The sequence below is a fragment of the Salvelinus fontinalis genome, chromosome 12 (genome assembly GCF_029448725.1).
Source record: "Salvelinus fontinalis isolate EN_2023a chromosome 12, ASM2944872v1, whole genome shotgun sequence".
NCBI classification, from domain to species: domain Eukaryota; kingdom Metazoa; phylum Chordata; class Actinopteri; order Salmoniformes; family Salmonidae; genus Salvelinus; species Salvelinus fontinalis.
Window position 1 is genome coordinate 35,493,717 of NC_074676.1, and position 23,832 is coordinate 35,517,548.

General features: G+C 44.5%; 1 protein-coding gene across 2 annotated transcripts; it reads right to left on the reverse strand.

Moving 5' to 3' along the window:
* Positions 1 to 35: 35 nt before the first annotated feature.
* LOC129867248 (hyaluronan and proteoglycan link protein 4-like) lies at positions 36 to 23,832 on the reverse strand. Of its 2 annotated transcripts, XM_055940525.1 has the most exons (6): positions 23,618 to 23,832; positions 18,357 to 18,568; positions 17,548 to 17,668; positions 12,280 to 12,642; positions 3,031 to 3,333; positions 36 to 1,571 (listed from the first exon to the last, which is right to left on the reverse strand). In XM_055940525.1, the coding sequence occupies exons 2-6, from the start codon at positions 18,390 to 18,392 to the stop codon at positions 1,189 to 1,191; spliced, it is 1,206 nt and encodes a 401-aa protein (XP_055796500.1). In that variant the 5' UTR covers positions 18,393 to 18,568; positions 23,618 to 23,832; the 3' UTR covers positions 36 to 1,188. The 2 variants fall into 2 exon arrangements, with proteins under 2 accessions (XP_055796500.1, XP_055796502.1); XM_055940527.1 differs by lacking the exon at positions 18,357 to 18,568 and having other exon boundaries at positions 23,618 to 23,829.

Consider the following 23,832-nt stretch of genomic DNA (forward strand, 5'->3'; position numbering starts at 1 on the left):
CCAGATACAGTAGAGATGACGAAAATGCAAAAACATAATCTCACAGAATCAGTTTTAATGAACAACATTGTCAATATCTAATGTATTACTTTTGTATCACAGCTTCAGCATATATCCCTCACTATAGATACAATTCATACATCAAGATAATGACTGATACAGTTCAATTGTGGTTTTCACAATTGAACAAATAGTGCAATCAATGGCCATGGCTGCATAGAAACATGAGATAATCAAGCAGCTATTAAAGCAGCTATAACATAGTTCAGTTAGATCAGCCTCAGTTACTAAAATTAGCTCCAGGTAAAACATGCTTGCTATAGACTAACCATTTCGTCATAAAATATATCTAATTACAACATTCACTATGTTTATTGAGCTCTGGTACGGTTGCCAGTACTTAGTTAGTTACTGAGGAAAAACGTTTCAGATGGCTCTACCCAAACATGGCAACCGGATAGAGGCGGACGACTGGGGGCGCAGTAGAACTCAAAGGGCACCTCTAAGCAGTGCTCTGCCATGCCAGGCAAAGCTTGGGCATCATGCTGGCACCTGGCAACATTTGCAGATAGATTAGGCATGATAGTAGTCTGCTTTAAAGCTCATCATCAGTATCTGCTTATCAGGGGCTCGCTTAATGCGCTGCATTCATTACAGTCAGACAGACATAGTATATTATCGGTCTCTGTCTCCACAGCCCGCTAATTAATGTGATTCTCTGCGGCTGGCACTGCTTAAAGTCAAGTGCTTTTAGCAAAGGACCTTTTCCTCCAGAAATGAAGCCACATGGAGAACAGAACACACTGTGAAGTCTGAGCCCCCATCATGCCTGTGGTCTCTCGCCATGTCTCTAATAGAAACATAGTAAACAATGGCGTTCATTTTTCTAATCCTGATGTGCCTGAGAAATGATGATCTGCTGCATTTACTAGCTAAGCCTCTCTGAGACAATGGTGGAAGCACAAACCAACCTCAACATGACTGCCACCTCATTTCAAACAAGAGAAATCACGGAGATAAAGATTCCGCCCCTAACTGAACCACGTTGTTACCTTCTCTTTCTGGTGAATCCTGCTGCAATTTAGCATATCTTGTCAGTAATGTTCAGCAACATTGTTTAGTTAAAGCAATGGATGGAGCTATGTTGTAGCAAGAGTGATCCTAATAAACCCTCCTCTCAGTCTCTCTCTAGATGTTTCTGGTGGTAGTGGTGTTCATGGGGATGTCCTTACTGCTCTTCCCTGGGTGCTGTGTCACCTTAACTACATCAACATTAACATTCTCTTGGTTCTTGTGGAAGCAGTAAACCCCGTAGAGGCGGAACTTCAAGTCGGGGAAGCCCAGGTGGCGGACCCCCGGTTGGGGCCCTCCGCAGCGGGTGCGTGGGTTGACGATGGGGTAGCGGATACTTGCGTCCTCCAGCCAGCCTGCCTCACAGCGATCCAGCAGCTGGATCTTCCAGGCAGCATAGAGCTGACCCACCTTGGCCACCACTGAGCTGTCACGCAGGCACGCCTTCACTGCCTCAGCATAGTTAACCTTCTTAAATCGCTTCAGGAAATACACCTTACCTAGAGGAGGGGTGGGGGGGGGGGGAGAGAAACAGACAGAGGGAGCCAGAATAGACAAGGAAATAAATTGCCAGGGGTGTGAGACAGAGAAAGAAAGACAGAGAACCACATGAGACAGCAGCAGATTCCATGAGGGGAGAGATCCTGAGTTCTTATGGCCTAGACCAGTCTCTGATACCTCGCCTGCAGAATGTGTTCCCAATCTCTAATCAACCAAACATCCGTCTGGGCAGCTGCTCAAAATCGAAAAGCAATACAGCATCGGTGGTCAGTAAAATACTTCAATTTCTACTTTCATCTTGCACTGGGAAGACTTCTCGCCTACCAGAATTTACAGAATTGGATTCATGATTGCAGAAAGTATTTGAGCAAAAATGAAGCTGAGTTAAGTTTTTACAGAGAGAAATAAAAAAGCAACCCTAGAAAACACAGGGTAGTTTTCTACCACAAAATCGATAGCCTTACACTTGGCTATCGATTTTGCGTTTGTTTATGTGGCTGATGCCTGTTAGGGAGGAATATTGTCTCATATTTCCCCAAAGGCTACTGTGTTAATATCTTCCAGCTGGTCAGTGCAACAGTATCCCCTACCATTACTCCTGAAGATAGCCCACATCTCAGGCCAGATGTCTGTTGACTGTAATTAACTCACTGGAATTAAAAGACTGCTAGGTCTCCACTATGAAGTACCAGGTTAATGTTCGACTCTGGCTACTGTGTACTTTATTTTCTCTAGTTCAGATTTGTTTTAATTTTATTTAACTAGGCAGATCCTCAGATATTGTTGACAAAATGACTTTTACTTTAATGTTCACAGGAAGAAAATCATTACTTTTATTCAGTCTCAGGAGAAGAAAAAGATTGAAAATCTATTTTGTTTCCGAATGCATCCAATGTTGTTATTTCTTTGCCGACTGAGTCACAATCTTACCGTAGCACTCAACGGCTGTACCCATAAATCAAGATTCTCAAAATTGAATGTTTCAATTCCCTGGTAGCAGATGGATAATTCTGTCATGACGAGTTCTTGTACAGTAGAGCAGCAGTGTAGCAGCAGTGCTCCCAAATGTGTTTTGAGCCCTAGAACCAGGCTAGGCTTCTCCCCCTGCCACGGCTGTGTGGAAGGGTTGATGGAAATCAAAGGAGAGGAGATAAAAGCACAGCTAGAAAACCCTGTGGCCCTTTTAAGAGGGTGGAATCAACACAAGGTTAGGGGATCACAGGCAGAGATCAGAGACAGGCTCCGATCGCTGCTGTGGACTCTTGCTGCATCTCAATACACCTTGCCTCATCTCCTTCCCTTCGTCTGCACAGATCTGAAAACACTGTATAGTCAGAGCAGAGGCAATACGGTGGAAAGATATCTGGGGAATCTACCCGTCACCAATCAATGTTCATATATCTCATCTGCTCAAGAAAAGTAAGCATTGAAAGGACCCCACACACACCACACACGCACCATTGAGGTTGGAGGTGAAACAGAAGGCATCGTAGCGCTCATCCTCTTTGTGTCTGTAGCCGTAGTTGCGTACCCCTGCGGCGGTGTCCTTGCGGCCACACTGGTCCCGGGGGTGGGAGATGGGGTACTGGACGGAGCCGTCCTCCAGCCAGCCTGCGTTGCACCAGTCCAGGCCCTCTAGCCAGGCCTTGTGGAGCTGGGCATGGGAGGCCAGGATGGCATCCTGCTCCTTACACACATCCTCAGCCTGGTGGTAGTTGAGCTTGTAGCGCCCCACCCGTGGGTAGTAGGGGAACACCACACCTGGAGGAAAGAGCAAGAGAGAGATACTGAACTATGAGGACAAGTTACTAATGTTGTGAAAGCTGAGAAACACTAACTCCATTCTGCCTGTTACATTTTCAAATACTTCATTTTTGTCCTCATTTTGACTGAGGTCTTACACCACACATAACCCATCTAACCACTACAGAGGGCAGTGAGTACAGCCCAATACATCACTGGGGACGAGCTCCCTGCCATCCAGGACCTCTATATCAGGCAATGTCAGAGGAAGGCCCTACAAAATTGTGAAAGACTCCAGCCACCCAAGGCATAGACTGTTCTCTCTGCTACCTCATGGCAAGCGATATCGATGCACCAAGTCTGGAACCAACAGGACCCTGAACAAATACATTTTTATGTGTCATATGCGCTGAATACAACAGGTACAACCTTACAGTGAAATGCTTACATACAAGCCCTTAACCAACAATGCTTTAAGAAGTTATGAAGAAAAAAAAGTTCAGTACATTTTTTTTAAATAAAAATAACAAATAATTAAACAGAAGCAGTAAAATAACAAGAGAGGCTATATACAGGGGGTAACGGTACTGAGTCAATGTGTGTGGGGGCACCAGTTAGTTGAGGTAATTGAGGTAATATGTACATGTAGGTAGAGTTAAAGTGACTATGCATAGATTATAAACAGACAGTAGCAGCAGCGTAAAATAGGGGTCTGAGTAGCCATTTGATTAGCTGTTCAGGAGTCTTATGGCTTGGGGGTAGAAGCGGTTTAGAAGCCTCTTGCACCTAGACTTGGCGCTCCAGTACCGCTTACCGTGCGGTAGTAGGGAGAACAGTCTATGACTAGGGTGGCTGGAGTCTTTGACAATTTCTAGGGCCTTCCTCTGACATCGCCTGATATAGAGGTCCTGGATGGCAGGAAGCTTGGCCCCAGTGATGTACTGGGCCGTACGCACTACCCTCTGTAGTGCCTTGCGGTCAGAGGCAGAGCAGTTGCCATACCAGGCAGTGATGCAACCAGTCAGAATGCTCTCGATGGTGCAGCTGTTGAACCTTTTGAAGATCGGAGGACAAATGCCAAATCTTTTCAGTCTCCTGAGGGGGAATAGACTTTGTCGTGCCTTCATCACGACTGTCTTGGTGTGTTTGGACCATGATAGTTTGTTGGTGATGTGGACACCAAGGAACTTGAAGCTCTCAACCTGTTCCACTACATCCCAGTTGATGAAAATGGGGGCGTACTCGGTCCTCCTTTTCCTGTTGTTCACAATCATCTCCTTTGTCTTGATCACGTTGAGAGAGAGGTTGTTGTCCTGGCACCACCACCGGCAAGGTCTCTGACCTCCTCCTTATAGGCTGTCTCATCGTTGTCGGTGATCAGCCCTACCACTGTTGTGTCATCGGCAAACTTGATGATGGTGTTGGAGTCATGCCTGGCAATGCAATCATGAGTGAACAGGGAGTACAGGAGGGGACTGAGCACGCACCACTAAGGGGCCCCTGTGTTGAGGATCAGCGTGGCGGCTGTGTTGTTCCCTACCCTTACCACCTAGGGGCGGCCAGTCAGGAAATCCAGGATCCAGTTGCAGAGGGAGGTGTTCAGAGGGAGGTGTCCCAGGGTCAGTGATGCTTAGTGATGAGCTTTGAGGGCACTATGGTGTTGAACGCTGAGCTGAAGTCAATGAATGACATTCTCACATAGGTGTCCTTTTGTCCAGGTGGGAAAGGGCAGTGTTGAGTGCAATAGAGATTGCATCATCTGTCGATCTGTTTGGGCATTATTCAAATTGGAGTGGGTCTAGGGTTTCCGGGATAATGGTGATGTGAGCCATGACCAGCCTTTCAAAGCATTTCATGGCTACAGACGTGAGTGCTACGGGTCGGTAGTCATTTAGGCAGGTTACCTTAGTGTTCTTGGGCACATGGACTATGGTGGTCTGCTTGAAACATGTTGGTATTACAGACTCGGTCAGGGACAGGTTGTCAGTGAAGAGACTTGCCAGTTGGTCAGCGCCTGCTCGGAGTACACATCCTGGTTATGCGTCTGACCCTGCGGCCTTGCGAATGTTGACCTGTTTAAAGGTCTTACTCACATTGGCTACGGAGAGCGTGATCACACAGTCGTCCAGAGCGGCTGGTGCTCTCATGCATGTTTCAGTGTTACTTGCCTCGACGCGAGCATAGAAGGGGGTTAGTAATCCTTCTAACCCCCCCCCCCCCTCCCCCTTAAAAGATTTAGATGCACTATTGTAAAGTGGTTGTTCCACTGGATATCATAAGGTGAATGCACCAATTTGTAAGTCGCTCTGGATAAGAGCGTCTGCCAAATGACTTAAATGTAAATGTAAATAGAAGTAATTTAGCTCGTCTGGTAGGTTCATGTCACCTGGCAGGTCGTGGCTGTGCTTCCCTTTGTAGTCTGTAATAGTTTGCAAGCCCTGACACATCCGACGAGCGTCAGAGCCGGTGTAGTACGATTCAAACTTAGTCTTGTATTGACACTTTGCCTGTTTGATGGTTCGTCGGAGGGCATAGCGGGATTTCCTATAGGCTTCCGGGTTAGAGTCCCGCTCCTTGAAAGCGGCAGCTCTACCCTTTAGCTCAGTGCAGATGGGAGAGGGAGAGCTTTGTATGCGTCTCTATGTGTGGAGTAAAGGTGGTCTATAGTTTTTTTCCCTCTGATTGCATATTTAACATGCTGATAGAAATGAGGTAAAACTGATTTGAGTTTCCCTGCATTAAAGTCCCCGGCCTCTAAGAGCCCCGCCTCTGGATGAGCATTTTCCTGTTTGCTTATGGCTGTATACAGCTCATTGAGTGCGGTTTAAGTGCCAGCATCGGTCTGCAGTGGTAAACAGACAGCTATGAAAAATATAGATGTAAACTCTCTTGGTAAATTGTGTGGTCTACAGCTTATCATGAGATTCTCTACCTCAGGCGAGCAAAACCTCAAGACTTCCTTAGATTTCGTGCACCAGCTGTTGTTTACAAATATGCATAGGCTGCCTCCCATTGTCTTACCAGAGGCTGCTATTCTATCCTGCCGGAAAAGCTATGTTAATCATGTTTTCGTTCAGCCACGACTCGGTGAAACATAATACATTACAGTTTTTAATGTCCCGTTGGTAGGATATATACATGCTCATAGTTTGTCTATTTTATTATCGATTATGAAGGTAGATTACCCTCTCGGCGACGGATCCTTACAAGGCACCCGGACCGTCGTCCATGATATACCTCCATCTTTTCCTTCTGCGAATGACGGGGATGAGGGCCTTGTCGGGTGTCTGGAGTAAATCCTTCCCATCCGACTTGTTGAAGAAGAAGAATTCCTCAGGAACGGGGTGGGTAATCGCTGCCCTGATATCAAGAAGCTCTTTTCGATCATAAGACACGGTGGCAGAAACATTATGTACAAAATAACGCAAAAAACATACTCAATAGCACAATTGGTTGCGGGATCGTAAAATGGCGGCCATCTCCTTCGGCGCCATTGTAGGTAACAGCTTCTACCCCCAGGACCCTGAACAACTTCTACCCCCAAGCCATAAGACTGGTAGTTAAATAGTTAACCAACATCTATCCGGACTATCTGCATTGACCCTTTTGCACTAACTCTTTTGACTCATCACATATGCTGCTGCTACCATTTATTATTTATCCTGTTGCCTAGTCCCTTTATCCCTACCTATATGTACATGTCGACCTCAATTAGCTCGTACCCCTACACATCAACTCGGTACTGGTACACCGTGTATATAGCCAAGTTATCATTACTCGTTGTGTAATGAAACAGTCAGAGGTCACCAAGTCCAAGATAGCTTCAGACCAGCTAGAAAGATGTGTTGGCATCGAGTAATTGTGGCCTCCACCCAGTTAGGGGGAGTGATGAGCTCTACAGCAGAGTCTCACAACTCAATCGCTGGTTGAAAACTGTTTTCTGCCTCTCCCAAAAGATAGAATTTATAGATGATTGGCCCTCTTTCTGGTACTCACCCACAAACAGGACCAAGCCTGGCCTGTTGAGGAGTGACGGACTCCATCCTAGCTGGAGGGGTGCTCTCATCTTATCTACGAACATAGACAGGGCTCCAACTCCCCTAGCTCCACAATGAAATAGTGTATAGTGTGGCTGTTATCCAGCCTGCCAGCATAGTGGAATCTGCCACTAGCACAGTCAGTGCAGTCAGCTCAGCTATCCCCATTGAGACCGTGTCTGTACCTCGACCTAGGTTGGGCAAAACTAAACATGGCGGTGTTCGCCTTAGCAATCTCACTAGAATAAAGACCTCCTCCATTCCTGCCATTATTGAAAGAGATCGTGATACCTCACATCTCAAAATAGGGCTACTTAATGTTAGATCCCTCACTTCCAAGGCAGTTATAGTCAATGAACTAATCCCTGATCATAATCTTGATGTGATTGGCCTGACTGAAACATGGCTTTAGCCTGATGAATTTACTGTGTTAAATGAGGCCTCACCTCCTGGTTACACTAGTGACCATATACCCCGCAAAGGCGGAGGTGTTGCTAACATTTACAATAGCAAATTTCAATTTACAAAAAAAAATGAAGTTTGTCTTTTGAGCTTCTAGTCATGAAATCTATGCAGCCTACTCAATCACTTTTTATAGCTACTGTTTACAGGCCTCCTGGGCAATGTACAGCGTTCCTCACTGAGTTCCTATCGGACCTTGTAGTCATAGCAGATAATATTCTAATTTTTGGTGACTTTAATATTCACATGGAAATGTCCACAGACCCACTCCAAAAGGCTTTCGGAGCCATCATCGACTCAGTGGGTTTTGTCCAACATGTCTCCGGACCTACTCACTGCCACAGTCCTACTCTGGACCTAGTTTTGTCCCATGGAATAAATGCTGTGGATCTTAATGTTTTTCCTCATAATCCTGGACTATCGGACCACCATTTTATTACATTTGCAATCACAACAAATAATCTGCTCAGACCCCAACCAAGGAGCATCAAAAGTCGTGCTATAAATTCTCAGACAACCCAAAGATTCCTTGATGCCCCTCCAGACTCCCTCTGCCTACCCAAGGACGTCAGAGGACAAAAATCAGTTAAACACCTAATTGAGGAACTCAATTTAACCTTGCGCAATACCCTAGATGCAGTTGCACCCCTAAAAACTAAAAACATTTGTCATAAGAAACTAGCTCTCTGGTATACAGAAAATAACCGAGCTCTGAAGCAAGCTTCCAGAAAATTGGAAACGGAAATGGCGCCACACCAAACTGGAAGTCTTCTGACTAGCTTGGAAAGACAGTACCGTGCAGTATCGAAGAGCCCTCACTGCTGCTCGATCATCCTATTTCTCCAACTTAATTGACGAAAATAAGAACAATCCAAAATGTATTTTTGATACTGTCGCAAAGCTAACAAAAAAGCAGCATTCCCCAAGAGAGAATGGCTTTCACTTCAGCAGTAATAAATTCATGAACTTCTTTGAGGAAAAGATCATGATCATTAGAAAGCAAATAAAGGACCCAGACTTTAAATCTGCATATTCCTCCAAAGCTCAGTTGTCCTGAGTATGCACAACTCTGCCAGGACCTAGGATCAAGGGAGACACTCAAGTGTTTTAGTACTATATCTCTTGACACAATGATGAAAATAATCATGGCCTCCAAACCTTCAATCTGCATACTGGACCCTATAAATGAGCTGGTTCCTGTGCTTGGCCCTCCTATGTTGAACATAATAAACGGCTCTCTATGCACCGGATGTGTACCAAACTCACTAAAAGTGGCAGTAATAAAGCCTCTTGAAAAAGCCACACCTTGACCCAGAAAATATGAAAACTACGGCCTATATCGAATCTTCCATTCCTCTCAATTTTTAGAAAAGCTGTTGCGCAGCAACTCACTGCCTTCCTGAAGACAAACAATGTATACGAAACGCTTCAGTCTGGTTTTAGACCCCATCATAGCACTGAGACTGCACTTGTGAAGGTGGTAAATTACCTTTTAATGGCGTCAGACCGAAGCTCTGCATCTGTCCTCGTGCTCCTAGACCTTAGTGCTGCCTTTGATACCATCGATCACCACATTCTTTTGGAGAGATTGGAAACCCAAATTGGTCTACACGGACAAGTTCTGGTATGGTTTAGATCTTATCTGTCGGAAAGATATCAGTTTGTCTCTGTGAATGGTTTGTCCTCTGACAAATCAACGGTAAATTTCGGTGTTCCTCAAGGTTCCGTTTTAGGCCCACTACTGTTTTCACTATATATTTTACCTCTTGGGGATGTCATTCGAAAACATAATGTTAACTTTCACTGCTATGCGGATGACGCACAGCTGTACATTTCAATGAAACATGGTGAAGCCCCAAAATTGCCCTCGCTAGAAGCCTGTGTTTCAGACATAAGGAAGTGGATGGCTGCAAACTTTCTACTTTTAAACTCGGACAAAACAGAGATGCTTGTTCTAGGTCCCAAGGAACAAAGAGATCTTGTGTTGAATCTGACAATTAATCTTGATGGTTGTACAGTCGTCGCAAATAAAACTGTGAAGGAGCTCGGCGTTACTCTGGACACTGATCTCTCTTTTGATGAACATATCAAGACTGTTTCAAGGACAGCTTTTTTCCATCTACGTAACATTGCAAAAATCTGAAACTTTCTGTCCAAAAATGATGCAGACAAATTAATCCATGCTTTTGTTACTTCTAGGTTAGACTACTGCAATGCTCTACTTTCCGGCTACCCGGATAAAGCACAAAATAAACTTCAGTTAGTGCTAAATACGGCTGCTAGAATCCTGACTAGAACCAAAACATTTTATCATATTACTCCAGTGCTAGCCTCCCTACACTGGCTTCCTGTTAAGGCAAGGGCTGATTTCAAGGTTTTACTGCTAACCTACAAAGCATTACATGGGCTTGCTCCTACCTATCTTTCCGATTTGGTCCTGCCGTACATACCTACACGTACGCTATGGTCACAAGAAGCAGGCCTCCTAATTGTTCCTAGAATTTCTAGGCAAACAGCTGGAGGCAGGGCTTTCTCCTACCGAGCTCCATTTTTATGGACTGGTCTGCCTGCCCATGTGAGAGACGCAGACTTGGTCTCAACCTTTACGTCTTTACTGAAGACTCATCTCTTCAGTAGGTCATATGATTGAGTGTAGTCTGGCCCAGGAGTGTGAAGGTGAACGGAAAGGCTTTGGAGCAAAGAACTGCCCTTGCTGTCTCTGCCTGGCCGGTTCCCCTCTCTCCACTGGGATTCTCTGCCTCTAACCCTATTACAGGGGCTGAGTCACTGGCTTACTGGTGCTCTTCCATGCCGTCCCTAGGAGGGGTTCTTCACTTGAGTGGGTTGAGTCACTGACGTGATCTTCCTGTCTGGTTTGGCGCTCCCCCTTGGGTTGTGCCGTGGCAGAGATATTTGTGGGCTATACTCGGCCTTGTCTCAGGATGGTAAGTTGGTGGTTGAAGATATCCCTCTAGTGGTGTGGGGGCTGTGCTTTGGCAAAGTGGGTGGGGTTATATCCTCCCTGTTTGGCCCTGTCTGGGGGTATCATCGGATGGGGCCACAGTGTGTCCTGACCCCTCCTGTCTCAGCCTCCAGTATTTATGCTGCAGTAGTTTATGTGTCGGGAGGCTAGGGTCAGTCTGTTATATCTGGAGTACTTCTCCTGTCTTATCTTATCTTGTCCTGTGTGAATTTAAGTATGCTCTCTCTAATTCTCTCTTTCTCTCTTTCTTTCTTTCTTTCTCTCTCTGAGGACCTGAGCCCTAGGACCATGCCTCAGGACTACCTGGAATGATGACTCCTCGTTGTCCCCAGTCCACCTGGCCGTGCTGCTGCTCCAGTTTCAACTGTTCTGCCTGCGGCTATGGAACCCTGATGTAACGCTCGTCGGAAGAAGTGGACCATGGTGCAGTGTGGTACGTGTTCATGATTCTTTATTTAACTTCTCTGCACTACGGATTCCTTTTACGGGATCATTTTCCTAAACAACCGCTGAATTGCAGAGCGCAAAATATTACTAAAAATATTTATAATCATGCAATCACAAATGAAATATATCAAAACACAGCTTAGCTTGTTGTTAATCCACCTATCGTGTCAGATTTTGAAAATATGCTTTACAGAGAAAGAAATCCAAGCTTTTGTGAGTGTATCAATCAATGCTAGAACAGCTAGTCCCAAATTAGCATGGTCACGAAAGTCAGAAAAGCAATCAAATTTATCGCTTACCTTTGATAATCTTCGGATGTTTGCACTCACGAGACTCCCAGTTACACAATAAATGTTATTTTTGTTCGATAAATATTACTTTTATAAATATACAAATATTTATAATATTTGCTGCCTAAGTATGATTCCCAATCAGAGACAACGATAGACAGCTGTCCCTGATTGAGAACCATACCCGGCCAAAACATAGAAACACAACACATAGAATGCCCACCCCACATCACACCCTGACCTAACCAAATAGAGAAATAAAACGGCTCTCTAAGGTCAGGGCGTGACACCTGACCTGTTCACTGTGATTACTATTATTTGACCATGCTGGTCAGTTATGAACATTTGAACATCTTGACCATGTTCTGTTATAATCTCCACCCGGCACAGCCAGAAGAGGACTGGCCACCCCTCATAGCCTGGTTCCTCTCTAGGTTTCTTCCTAGGTTTTGGCCTTTCTAGGGAGTTTTTCCCTAGCCACCGTGCTTTTACAACTGCATTGCTTGCTGTTTGGGGTTTTAGGCTGGATTTCTGTACAGCACTTTGATATATCAGCTGATGTAAGAAGGGCTATATAAATTGATTTGATTTGTGTAATTATTCCTTATGTTATAATTATTTTTCTCTGCATTGTTGGGAAGGGCCCATATGTAAGCATTTCACTGTTAGTCTACATCTGTTGTTTACGAAGCATATGACAAATAAAATGTGATTTGATTTGAACCCTTCAACCTTAACCCCTGACCTTCAAGATCCAGGTTGACAAATCCCGTATCGTCCTCCATGTCGTTGGTGACCTCGCACTCGTAGCGTCCGTAGTCCTCCAAAGTGACGTTGTGGATGATGACAGATGCGTCCCCCGGTCCGTTCTGCTCTAGGGACACACGACCCCGGTATGACCCGAACACCCTCTGCTGGAGGCCCAACGCCACAAACACGTCCTCAAACACCAGTGCATCCGTCACCTTGGTCCACTTGATGCGGATGCGGTTGGGGTCAGAGCTCTCGGGTTCGTGGTGGTAGCGGCAGGGCAGGGTGATGGAGCCTCCCCGGTGGGTGATCACTTTACCTGGGGCAGTTTGAACAATCACTGCCCCAGTGTCATCCTCTGGACACAAAGAGGGAGAGTAAAGGAAGAAGAATGGTCAGGAGAGGTAAGGTTGGGAGGACTTATGTTTTTCAATGATCTGGTCCCGCAAGGGGGTCCAGTCCGGCCTGCAGGTGGTTTGAGTAAAACATTATCATAATAATTATTTATTTTTTTGTATTCTTTGGCAGGGAAAAAACTCAATATTCTTTAAAATAACTAAAACCAAATTGAAACTCTGTAGAAATTATAATGGTCCTACATTCACATCGTTTTTTGACTGTGTCCAGCTCGCTAATAATCACATAAATGAAAGCTAGTCAGGGAGCATTGACAATTCCATTAAAGATGGATAGAGGACAAATTTTTGCACATTTTAATGGCAAGGGGGTGAAAAAATTCGGTGCGCCCCTCCAGACCTTATTGAAGACCGAATTTGACACCCTTGAGCTGACCTGTACCTGTACTTTACCTACAGTGCATTCGGAAAATATTCAGACCCCTTGACTTTTTCCACATTTTGTTAAGTTACAGCCTTATTCTAAAATGGATTAAATACCTTTTCCCCCTCATCAATCTACACACAATACTCCATAACGACAAAACCAAAACAGATTTTTTCAAAATGTTGCAAATTTATAAAAATGAAAAAATTAAATACCTTATTTACAAAAGTATTCCCGACCCTTTGCTATGAGACTCGAAATTGAGCTCAGCTGCATCCTGTTTCCATTGATCATCATTGAGATGTTACTACAACTTGATTGGAGTCCACCTGTGAAAAATTCAATTGATTGGACATGATTTAGAAAGGCACACATCTGTCTATATAAGTGCATGTCAGAGCAAAAACCAAGTGATGAGGTCGAAGAAATTGTCCGCAGAGCTCCGAGACAGGATTATGTTGAGGCACAGATCTGGGGTAGGGAACCAAAAAATGTCTGCAGCATTGAAGGTCCCCAAGAACAAAGTGGCCTCCATCATTCTTAAATGGAAGAAGTTTGGAACCACCAAGACTCTTCCTAGAGCTGGCCGCCCGGCCAAAATTAGCAATCGGAGAAGAAGGGCCTTGGTCAGGGAGGTGACCAAGAATCCAATGGTCACTCTGTCAGAGCTCCAGAGTTCCTCTGCAGCACTCCACCAATCAGGCCTATATGGTAGAGAGGCCAAACGGAAGCTACACCTCAGTAAATGACACATGACAGCCCGCTTGGAGTTTGCCAAAAGGCACCTAAAGAACTCAGACTATGAGAAACAAGATTCTCTGGTCTGATGAAACCAAAATTGAACTCTTTGGCCTGAATGCCAAGCGTCACATCTGGAGTTAACCTGGCACCATCCCTACGGTGAATGATGCTGTGGGGATGTTTTTCAGTGGCAGGGACTGGGAGACGAGTCAGGATCGAGGGAAAGATGAACGGAGCAAAGTACAGAGAGATCCTTGATGAAGACCTGCTCCAGAGCGCTCAGGACCTCAGACTGGGGCAAAGGTTCACCTTCCAACAAGACAAAGATCCTAAGCACACAGCCAAAGACAACACAGGAGTGGCTTCGGGACAAGTCTCTGAATGTCCTTGAGTGTCCCAGCCAGAGCCCAGACTTGAACCCGATCATACATCTCTGGAGAGACCTGAAAATAGCTGTGCAGTGACGCTCCCCATCCAACCTGACAGAGCTTGAGAGGATCTGCAGAGAAGAATGGGAGAAGATCCCCAAATACACGTGTGCCAAGCTTGTAGCATAATACCCAAGAAGACTCAATGCTGTAATCGCTGCCAAAGGTACTTTTGCAAACATTTCTAAAAAACTGTTTTTGCTTTGTCATTATGGGGTATTGTGTGTGTGTGTGGAGTGATAAAGGGGAAAAAAGGATTTAATCCATTTTAGAATAAGGCTGTAACGTAACAAAATCTGGAAAAGGTCAAATGGTCGGAATACTTTCCAAATGCACTGTATATAGGGACTACTGCTACAGTTATTGGAACCACCCAAACTTTAGTTAAAATATCAGGATAGTGAAAGTGTATAATTAGATAGTATGTGAGCAAGGAAGATCCACAAAGCCTATCTTCTTCTTTCTACAAAGCCTATTGTTTCCCCTGTGGGGGCCAAAGGGGTGAGGAGACGTGTCACCTGAGAGATGTGTGTTTCATCATCAAGACCAGACCCCAGCAAGCCTTGTTCTGTGTCCCTGGCACTGCATCATCGAAGAAAGAACTTCTGAGCTGTGTTCGAATACCCGTACTAACATACTGTATACTACATACTTAATGAGTATATACTACATACTATATACTATTAGTACATTTTATTATACTGTAACCAAACGGTATCCTTTCAGTTGAATGTACTAGCTCTTTGCCTGTCTACCAGAAGTTGATGCTGTTGCTATGCAACCTCTTGCTATCTAGTTAGCCTAAAAAATTACTAGTTAGACATTTTACAACTTTGGGTGTGTTCTTAAATTCAATCTGGAGTGCACTCATAAATTCAGAGCATTGTCAGATTGTCCGTTTGTAAACTCCTCGGGCCGAGGAGTAGGGTTGATTTGAACGTTCTGGCTGGGCAGTCATGTACCAAAGCTGACGTTGGCTACCTTGCTATCTACTACCAGAAACAAATGAAACCACACTGACCATTTTACTCGCCTTAGCAGAGTTGGTTAGGCAGTTTTCATGTTATCCAGAGCGTTGGTGACTGTAACTGTGCTGCTGGAAACAATTTAATTATGCTTTTTTGCAGATGTTTACTGACACCGGCCATATTCAACCGGTGTTGAGCGCTCGTAAATTCATTCTGCGCTCTGGTACACTCAGACGAGAGTGCTCTGAAATCAGAGTAGATAGCCAGAGCAAATTTACAAAAGCACCCGAATGTCCATTGAGAACGCACAACGACTATACCATTTAGCTAAGCTAAGAATGACGGGAATAATCAAGTAAATAAAAGTTGGGTAGTTAGTTAGATATCCTATTGTTAATATACTGGCAAGTTTGATTTATAAATAGCCAACTAATGTTAGGTAGCTAGCTAACATACCAGTACATACTGGTGTTTATTTATTTTATTTTTATTTCACCTTTTATTTAACCAGGTAGGCTAGTTGAGAACAAGTTCTCATTTGCAACTGCGACCTGGCCAAGATAAAGCATAGCAGTGTGAACAGACAACAACACAGAGTTACACATGCAGTAAACAATAAACAAGTCAATAACATGGTAGGAAAAAGAGAATCTATATACAATGTGTGCAAAAGGCATGAGGTAGGCAATAAATCGAATAATTACAATTTAGCAGATTAACACTGGAGTGATAAATAATCAGATGATTGCTATGTGGTTTGTAAGGACAGCGTATCGAACAAATCGCCAGCCAACCAGAATGCGGTGATGGACAGAGTCGAAAGCCTTGGCCAGGTCGATGAAGACGGTTGCACTGTACTGTCTTTTATCGATGGCGGTTATGAAGTCATTTAGGACCTTGAGCGTGGCTGAGGTGCACCTATGACCAGCTCGGAAACAAGATTGCATAGTGGAGAAGGTAAGGTGGGATTCGAAATGGTCGGTGATCTGTTTATTGACTTGGCTTTTCGAAGATTTTAGAAAGGCAGGGCAGGATGGATATAGGTCTAGAACAGTTTGGGTCTAGAGTGTCTCCCCTTTAAAGAGAGGGATGACCGCTGCAGCTTGCCAATCTTTGGGGGTCTCAGACGATACGAAAGAGGTTGAATAGGCAGGTAATGCTGTTGCAACAATTTTGGCGATTTATTTTAGAAAGAGAGGGTCCAGATTGTCTCGCCCAGCTGATTTGTAGGGATCCAGATTTTGCAGCTCTTTCAGAACATCAGCTGTCAGGATTTGAGTGAAGGAGAAGAGGGGGGGCTTGGGCAAGTTGCTGGAGGGGGTGCTGAGATGTTGGCCGGGGTAGGGGTAGCCAGGTGGAAAGCATGTAAAACAAAAGCCGTGGAAAAATGCTTATTGAAATGATCGATTATTGTAGATTTATCGGTGGTGACAGTATTTCCTATCCGTGCAGTGGGCAGCTTGGAGGAGGTGCTCTTATTCTCCATGGACTTTACAGTGTCCCAAAACTTTTTGGGAATTAGTGATACAGGATGCAAATTTCTGTTTGAAAAAGCTAGCCTTAGCTTTCCTAACTGACTGAGTATATTGGTTCCTGACTTCCCTGAAAAGTTGCATATCGCGGGGGCTATTCGATGCTAATGCAGAACGCCACAGGATGTTTTTGTGCTGGTCAAGGGCAGTCAAGTCTGGAGTGAACAAAGGAACCTATATCTGTTCTTAGTTCTACATTTTTTGAATGGGGCATGCTTATTTAAGATGGAGAAGAAAGCACCTTTGAAGAGCAACCAGGCATCCTCTACTGACGGGATGAGGTCAATATCCTTCCAGGATACCCGGGCCAGGTCGATTAGAAAGGCCTGCTCGCTGAAGTGTTTTAGAGAGCGTTTGACAGTGATGAGGGGTGGTCGTTTGACCGCGGACCCATTACGCATGCAGGCAATGAGGCAGTGATCGCTGAGATCCTGTTTGAAAACAGCAGAGGTGTATTTAGAGAGCAAGTTGGTCAGGATGGTGCCCATGGTTACGGATTTAGGGTTGTACGTGTTAGGTTCCTTGATAATTTTTGTGAGATTGAGAGCATCTATCTTAGATTGAAAGACGGCTAGGGTGTTAGGCATGTCCCAGTTTAGGTCACCAAACAGTACGAACTCTGAATACAGATGGGGGGGCGATCAATTCACATATGGTGTCCAGGGTATAGCTGGGGGCTGAAGGGGGTCTGTAACAAGCGGCAACGGTGAGAGACTTGTTTCTGGAAAGATGGATTGTTATAGCCTATATACCTCGGAATGTAGTGAAGCAATATGTGTAGGATGGGGATAGAGACAAAGTCAGATCTTACCGAGTACATGAACAACTTTCCTCCTTCCCTTCTCAGCATCAGCAGGGAGGGAGGTCACAGAGAGGACAAAGGTTAGAACCAAGCAGGTCACTGTCCCCAGGAACAGGGGCTTTGAGGAGAGCTGCAAGGGAGGCAGGGAGAGAGGGACACGTTTGAGTTTATGGTGGTGCCCAATGGTGCTGCTTGCTATTCCTAAGGCCTGAAATGGCTAGCCTATATAACATGGAGGATGAACCAACTCCTATCTTGTTTAGGACATGACTAATGAGCAATTCTGCAACTGAACATCATGTGCTATATTATGCAGTGGTAAGAGAGTGCATTGCACCATGTGATATAGCAAGGTACAATGCAGAATAGGGCTTATAATGTCACCGGACTTGGCACTAAGTTATAACCCCAGGAGAAAGAGCGAGGTGATGAAGCTGCTCAATTAAGTAATTCAGAAATTGTATTACACAATTAGTTCGACCAATTGGTTTGACCAAGGGGGCATTTAAGTCTGTGTATGTAGGTTAAGGTTGGAATATGGTGAAGTATTAGTTCAACTTCATTGTACAGTAGAACGCATACAGTACCAGTCAAAAGTTTGGACACCTACTCATTCAAGGGTTTTTCTTTATTTTTACTATTTTCTACATTGTAGAATAATAGTAAAGACATCAAAACTATGAAATATTGGAATTATGTAGAAACCAAAAAGTGTTAAACAACTCAAAATATGTTTTATATTTAGATTCTTCAAAGTAGTCACCCTTTGCCTTGATGACAGTTTTGCACACTCTTGGCATTCTCTCAACCAGTTTCACCTGGAATGCTTTCCCAAATGTCTTGAGATCCCACATATATTGAGCACTTGGCTGCTTTTCCTTCACTCTGCCAGTCCAACTCAGCCCAAACCATCTCAATTGGGTTGAGGTCAGGTGATTGTGGAGGCCAGGTCATCTGATGCAGCACTCCATCCCTCTCCTTCTTGGTCAAATAGCCCTTACACAGCCTGGAGGTGTGTTGGGTCATTGTTCTGTTGAAAAACAAATTATTATCGCACTAAGTGCATACCAGATGGGATGGCGTATCGCTGCAGAATGCTGTGGTAGCCATGCTGGTTAAGTGTGCCTTGAATTCTAAAGAAATCACTGACAGTGTCACCAGCAAAGCACCCCCACACCATCACACCTCTTCCTCCATGCTTCACGGTGGGAACCACACATGCGGAGATCATCCATTCACCTACTCTGCGTCTCACAAATTTGAACTCATCATACCAAAGAACAGATTTCCACCAGTCTAATGTCCATTGCTTATGTTTCTTGACGCAGGCAAGTCTCTTCTTATTATTGGTGTTCTTTAGTAGTGGTTCTTTGCAGCAATTCAACCACAAAGGCCTGATTCATGCAGTCTCCTCTGAACAGCAGAAATGCCTTCTGGAATGTGAACTTTCATGTGCCTTAATAACAGACTTGTATGTCATCTGTAAATACAAATAAAATTGTTAAATTACGAGCCTAGTTGGTTTAGCCACATAAAAAAAGAGCAACCTCCCCACTAGCCATGATTGGCTGCGACAATGAGTAGGCTGGACATGCCGAGAGATGAGTTCGGATTGGAATTCCATATAGCACACTTCTGTCTATTTGAGCTAGTCTGTATGTGTAGCGAATCCTGTCTAACACTGATTTTTTTAAATGCATTGTGTAGTAGAACTGCATAAGTGTTGCTCTCCACTTTCTGGAGGACCAAATTTTGAAATCAGAGGAATTAGAGTATGATAGCTAATGAGATGGAGAAAACACATGTCTGCCGGTCTTCAAACTAAGGGCAACAATGGCATCTGTGACAAGGAGAAGCGTCCATCTATGAGATATACGGGTAAGATAGTCTAGCTAACTACACTGCTCAAAAAAATAAAGGGAACACTTAAACAACACAATGTAACTCCAAGTCAATCACACTTCTGTGAAATCAAACTGTCCACTTAGGAAGCAACACTGATTGACAATACATTTCACATGCTGTTGTGCAAATGGAATAGACAAAAGGTGGAAATTATAGGCAATTAGCAAGACACCCCCAAAAAAGGAGTGATTCTGCAGGTGGTGACCACAGACCACTTCTCAGTTCCTATGCTTTCTGGCTGATGTTTTGGTCACTTTTGAATGCTGGCGGTGCTCTCACTCTAGTGGTAGCATGAGACGGAGTCTACAACCCACACAAGTGGCTCAGGTAGTGCAGTTCATCCAGGATGGCACATCAATGCGAGCTGTGGCAAAAAGGTTTGCTGTGTCTGCCAGCGTAGTGTCCAGAGCATGTAGGCGCTACCAGGAGACAGGCCAGTACATCAGGAGACGTGGAGGAGGCCGTAGGAGGGCAACAACCCAGCAGCAGGACCGCTACCTCCGCCTTTGTGCAAGGAGGAGCACTGCTAGCGCCCTGCAAAATGACCTCCAGCAGGCCATTCGCTTTGGCTATCTACTCCGATTTCAGAGCACTCTTGTCTGAGTGTGCCAGAGCGCAGAATTACTGATGAATTTACTAACTGTAAACACCCATTGAATATGGCCGGTGTCAGTAAACGTTGGCAAAAAAAGCCAAATTGTTGCCAGCAGCACAGTTGCAGTCATCAACGCTCTGGATAACATAAAAACAGCCAAACCAGCCGTTCTAGGTGAGTAAAATGGTCAGTGAGCTGTTCTCTCATTTGCGTCTGGAAGTAGATAGCAAGCTAGCCAACGTTAGCCAATTAGCTTGGGTGCTTGACTGTTGTTGTTAGGACAGAACTCTCGGATAACCCTTAGAGATGGGTGGGGCTAATGTTTAAGAGGGTGTGAACGATGTTGAAAGGGTGGAAACAAAGAAGAGCTCTCCAGTAGGTACCAAAACATTCAAAGGCCATATTTTCAAAAGTGAAGTTACAAGTTTATCAACTTTCAAAGCAGAATTACTTTCCCATTGTCCCTCAAATGCAGTGTATGCAATTCCATTTTGTAGCTCTGTCTCTGCTTTTATCCAATAAACACAAGCTCAAATTTTGCTACAGAAGACCGAATCAAGGTGGTTGGTCACATTTGGGCAGCCATTTCTGAGGCTGGTAACTCTAATGAACTTATCCTCTGCAGCAGAAGTAACTCCTTTCCTGTGGCGGTCCTCATGAGAGCCAGTTTCATCATAGCGTTTGATGGTTTATGCGACTGCACTTGAAGAAACGTTCAAAGAAATGTTCATTATTGACTGACCTTCATGTCTTAAAATAATGATGGTGTTAGGGCTTTCCTCCTCCTCTTCATCAGAAGAGGAGGAGCAGGGATTGAACCAATATGCAGCGGATTGTGACGACATGATTTATTAAAGAAAAAAACACGAACTCGACTATACACTAACAAAACAAATAAACGGTGTAGACAGATCTGAACGAGGGACTCACATAACACACGAGAACGCACGAACAGGGAAAGAGCCTACACATAAATGACACTGAACAAACAAACCGAAACCAGTCCCGTGTGGCGCAACGACATACACAAACACAGGAGACAATCACCCACAACAAACACTGTGAAAACACCTACCTAAATATGACTCTTAATTAGAGGAATGCCAAACACCTGCATCTAATTAAGAGCCATACCAGGCAACCCATAAACCAACCTAGAAACAAAAAACATAGAATGCCCACCCAAACTCATGTCCTGACCAACTAACACATATAACAAACTAACAGAAATAGGTCAGGAACGTGACAGATGGACTGTCATTTCTCTTTAATTATTTTGGCTGTTCTTGCCATAATATGGACTTGGTCTTTTACCGAATAGGGCTATCTTCTGTATACCAACGCTATCTTGTCACAAAACTACTGATTGGCTCAAACGCATTAAGAAGGAAAGAAATTCCACAAATTAACTTTCAACAACTTTTAATCTGTTCCTTGAAATTCATTCCAGGTGACTACACCATGAAGCTGGTTAAGATAATGCCAAGTGTGTATATTTGTCATCAAGGCAAAGGGTGGCTACTTTGAAGAATTTCAAATATAAAATATATTTTGATTTGTTTAACACGTTTTTGGTTACTACATAATTCCATGTGTGTTATACGGTGACTGAGTTCATCAGGAAGTGTATAGGAGATGTTGTACCCACTGTGACTATTAAAACCTCCCAAACCAGAAACCGTGGATGGATGACAGCATTCGGCAAAACTGAAAGCGCGAACCACCGCATTTAACCATGGCAAGGGGACTGGGAATATGGTCGAATTCAAAGTGTAGTTGTTCCCTACGTAAGGCAATCAAACAGGCAAAACGTCAGTACAGAGAAAGTAGAGTCGCAATTCAACAGCTCAGGCACACTACCTTTTTTGGCAGGGTCAACAGACAATCACGGACAAAAAAGGGAAAACCAGCCACGTCGTGGACACCGACGTCTTGCTTCCAGTCAAGCTAAACACATTCTTTGCCCGCTTGGAGGATAACACAGTGCCACCGACGCGGCCTGCTACCAAGGACTGTGGGTTCTCCTTCTCCGTGGCTGACGCGAGTAAGACATTTAAGCGTGTTGACCCTCACAAGGCTGCCGGCCCAGACGGCATCTCTAGCTGCGTCCTCCGAGCATGCGCAGACCAGCTGGCTGGAGTGTTTACGGACATATTCAATCTCTCCCTGTCCCAGTCTACTGTCCCCACTTGCTTCTAGATGTCCACCATTGTTCCTGTACCCAAGAAAGCAAATGTTACTGAACTAAATGACTATTGCCCAATTGCACTCACTTCTGTCATCATGAAGTGCTTTGTGAGGCTAGTTAAGGATCATATAACCTCTACCTTACCTGACACCCTAGACGCACTTCAATTTGCTTACCGCCCCAATATATCCACAGACGATGCAATCGCCATCGCACTGCATAGTACCCTATCCCATCTGGATAAGAGGAATACAAATGTAAGAATGCTGTTCATTGACTTTAGCTCAGCATTCAACACCATAGTACCCTCCAAGCTCATCATTAAGCTCGAAGCCCTGGGTCTGAACACCGCCCTGTGCAACTAGGTCCTGGACTCCCTGACGGCCACCCCCAGGTGGTGAAGACAGGAAACAACAACTCCACCTCAGGAGGCTGAAGAAATTTGGCTTGGCCCTTAAAACCCTCACAAACGTTTACAGATGCACAATTGAGAGCATCCTGTCGGGCTGTATCACCGCCTGGTACAGCAACTGCACCGCCCGCAACCGCAGAGCACCCGATGTCACAGGAAGGCCAAAAAGATAATCAAGGACATCAACCACCCGAACCACGGCCTGTTCTCCCCGCTATCATCCAGAAGGCAAGGTCAGTACAGGTACATCAAATCTGGGACCGAGAGACTGAAAAATAGCTTCTATCTCAAGGTCATCAGACTTGTTAAATAGCCATCACTAGCCGCCTTCCACCCGGTTACGCAACCCTGCACCTTAGGCTGCTGCCCTATATACATAGACTTGGAATCACTGGCCACTTTAATAATGGAAGACTACTCACTTGCGCTAGAAAGCATTTCGCTGAACCCGCAATAACATCTGCTAAACGTGTATGTGACCAATAAAATGTAATTGTATTCGTAGTTTTGATGTCTTCACTATTATTATACAATGTAGAAAATAGTCTAAATAAATAAAAACCCTGGAATGAGTAGGTGTGTCAACTTTTGACTGGTACTGTATATGGATACAATGTCATACAGAGCCTCCACATGTTTAGATGTTTCAAAAAGTAAACAATAATAGAATTCATGTAATAAAGGGTTATTGCAGCAGAATACATTCCTTTTTAGGCACCTCTGCAATATTATACATTTTAATTATCTATATAGACTATAACAGGAACATGCAAATATGCTGCTGACCACATTTTGAACAAATAACCTTACATGCGACACTCCAGTCTCCTGCTCTCCTCCTCATGCACTGTACTGCAATCGTAGGCTACAGTACTGTAGAAACTCTTCAAGGTTACTGCAGGCTACAGTAATATCCCATGCAGTTATAAAAAAGACCGCATGATGCACAGACACAGAGGCAACCCATCCCCCCACTTACCATTATTATCTCTTCAAGAATACTGTGTCTGTCTGAAGTTATATATGCCGTATGTCGTCTGCTCCAGCTGGGCTTTTAATGATATGGTGCAGTACTTGACTCATCCTCTCTCTCTATCCTGCAGTTAGCTTGCCGTCTCCTGCCCTATGGCTGTTTCATTTTGTCAATGCAGGGGAACTGCTGACGCTGGGCAGGACTGGGCTAGTTAGACTCTC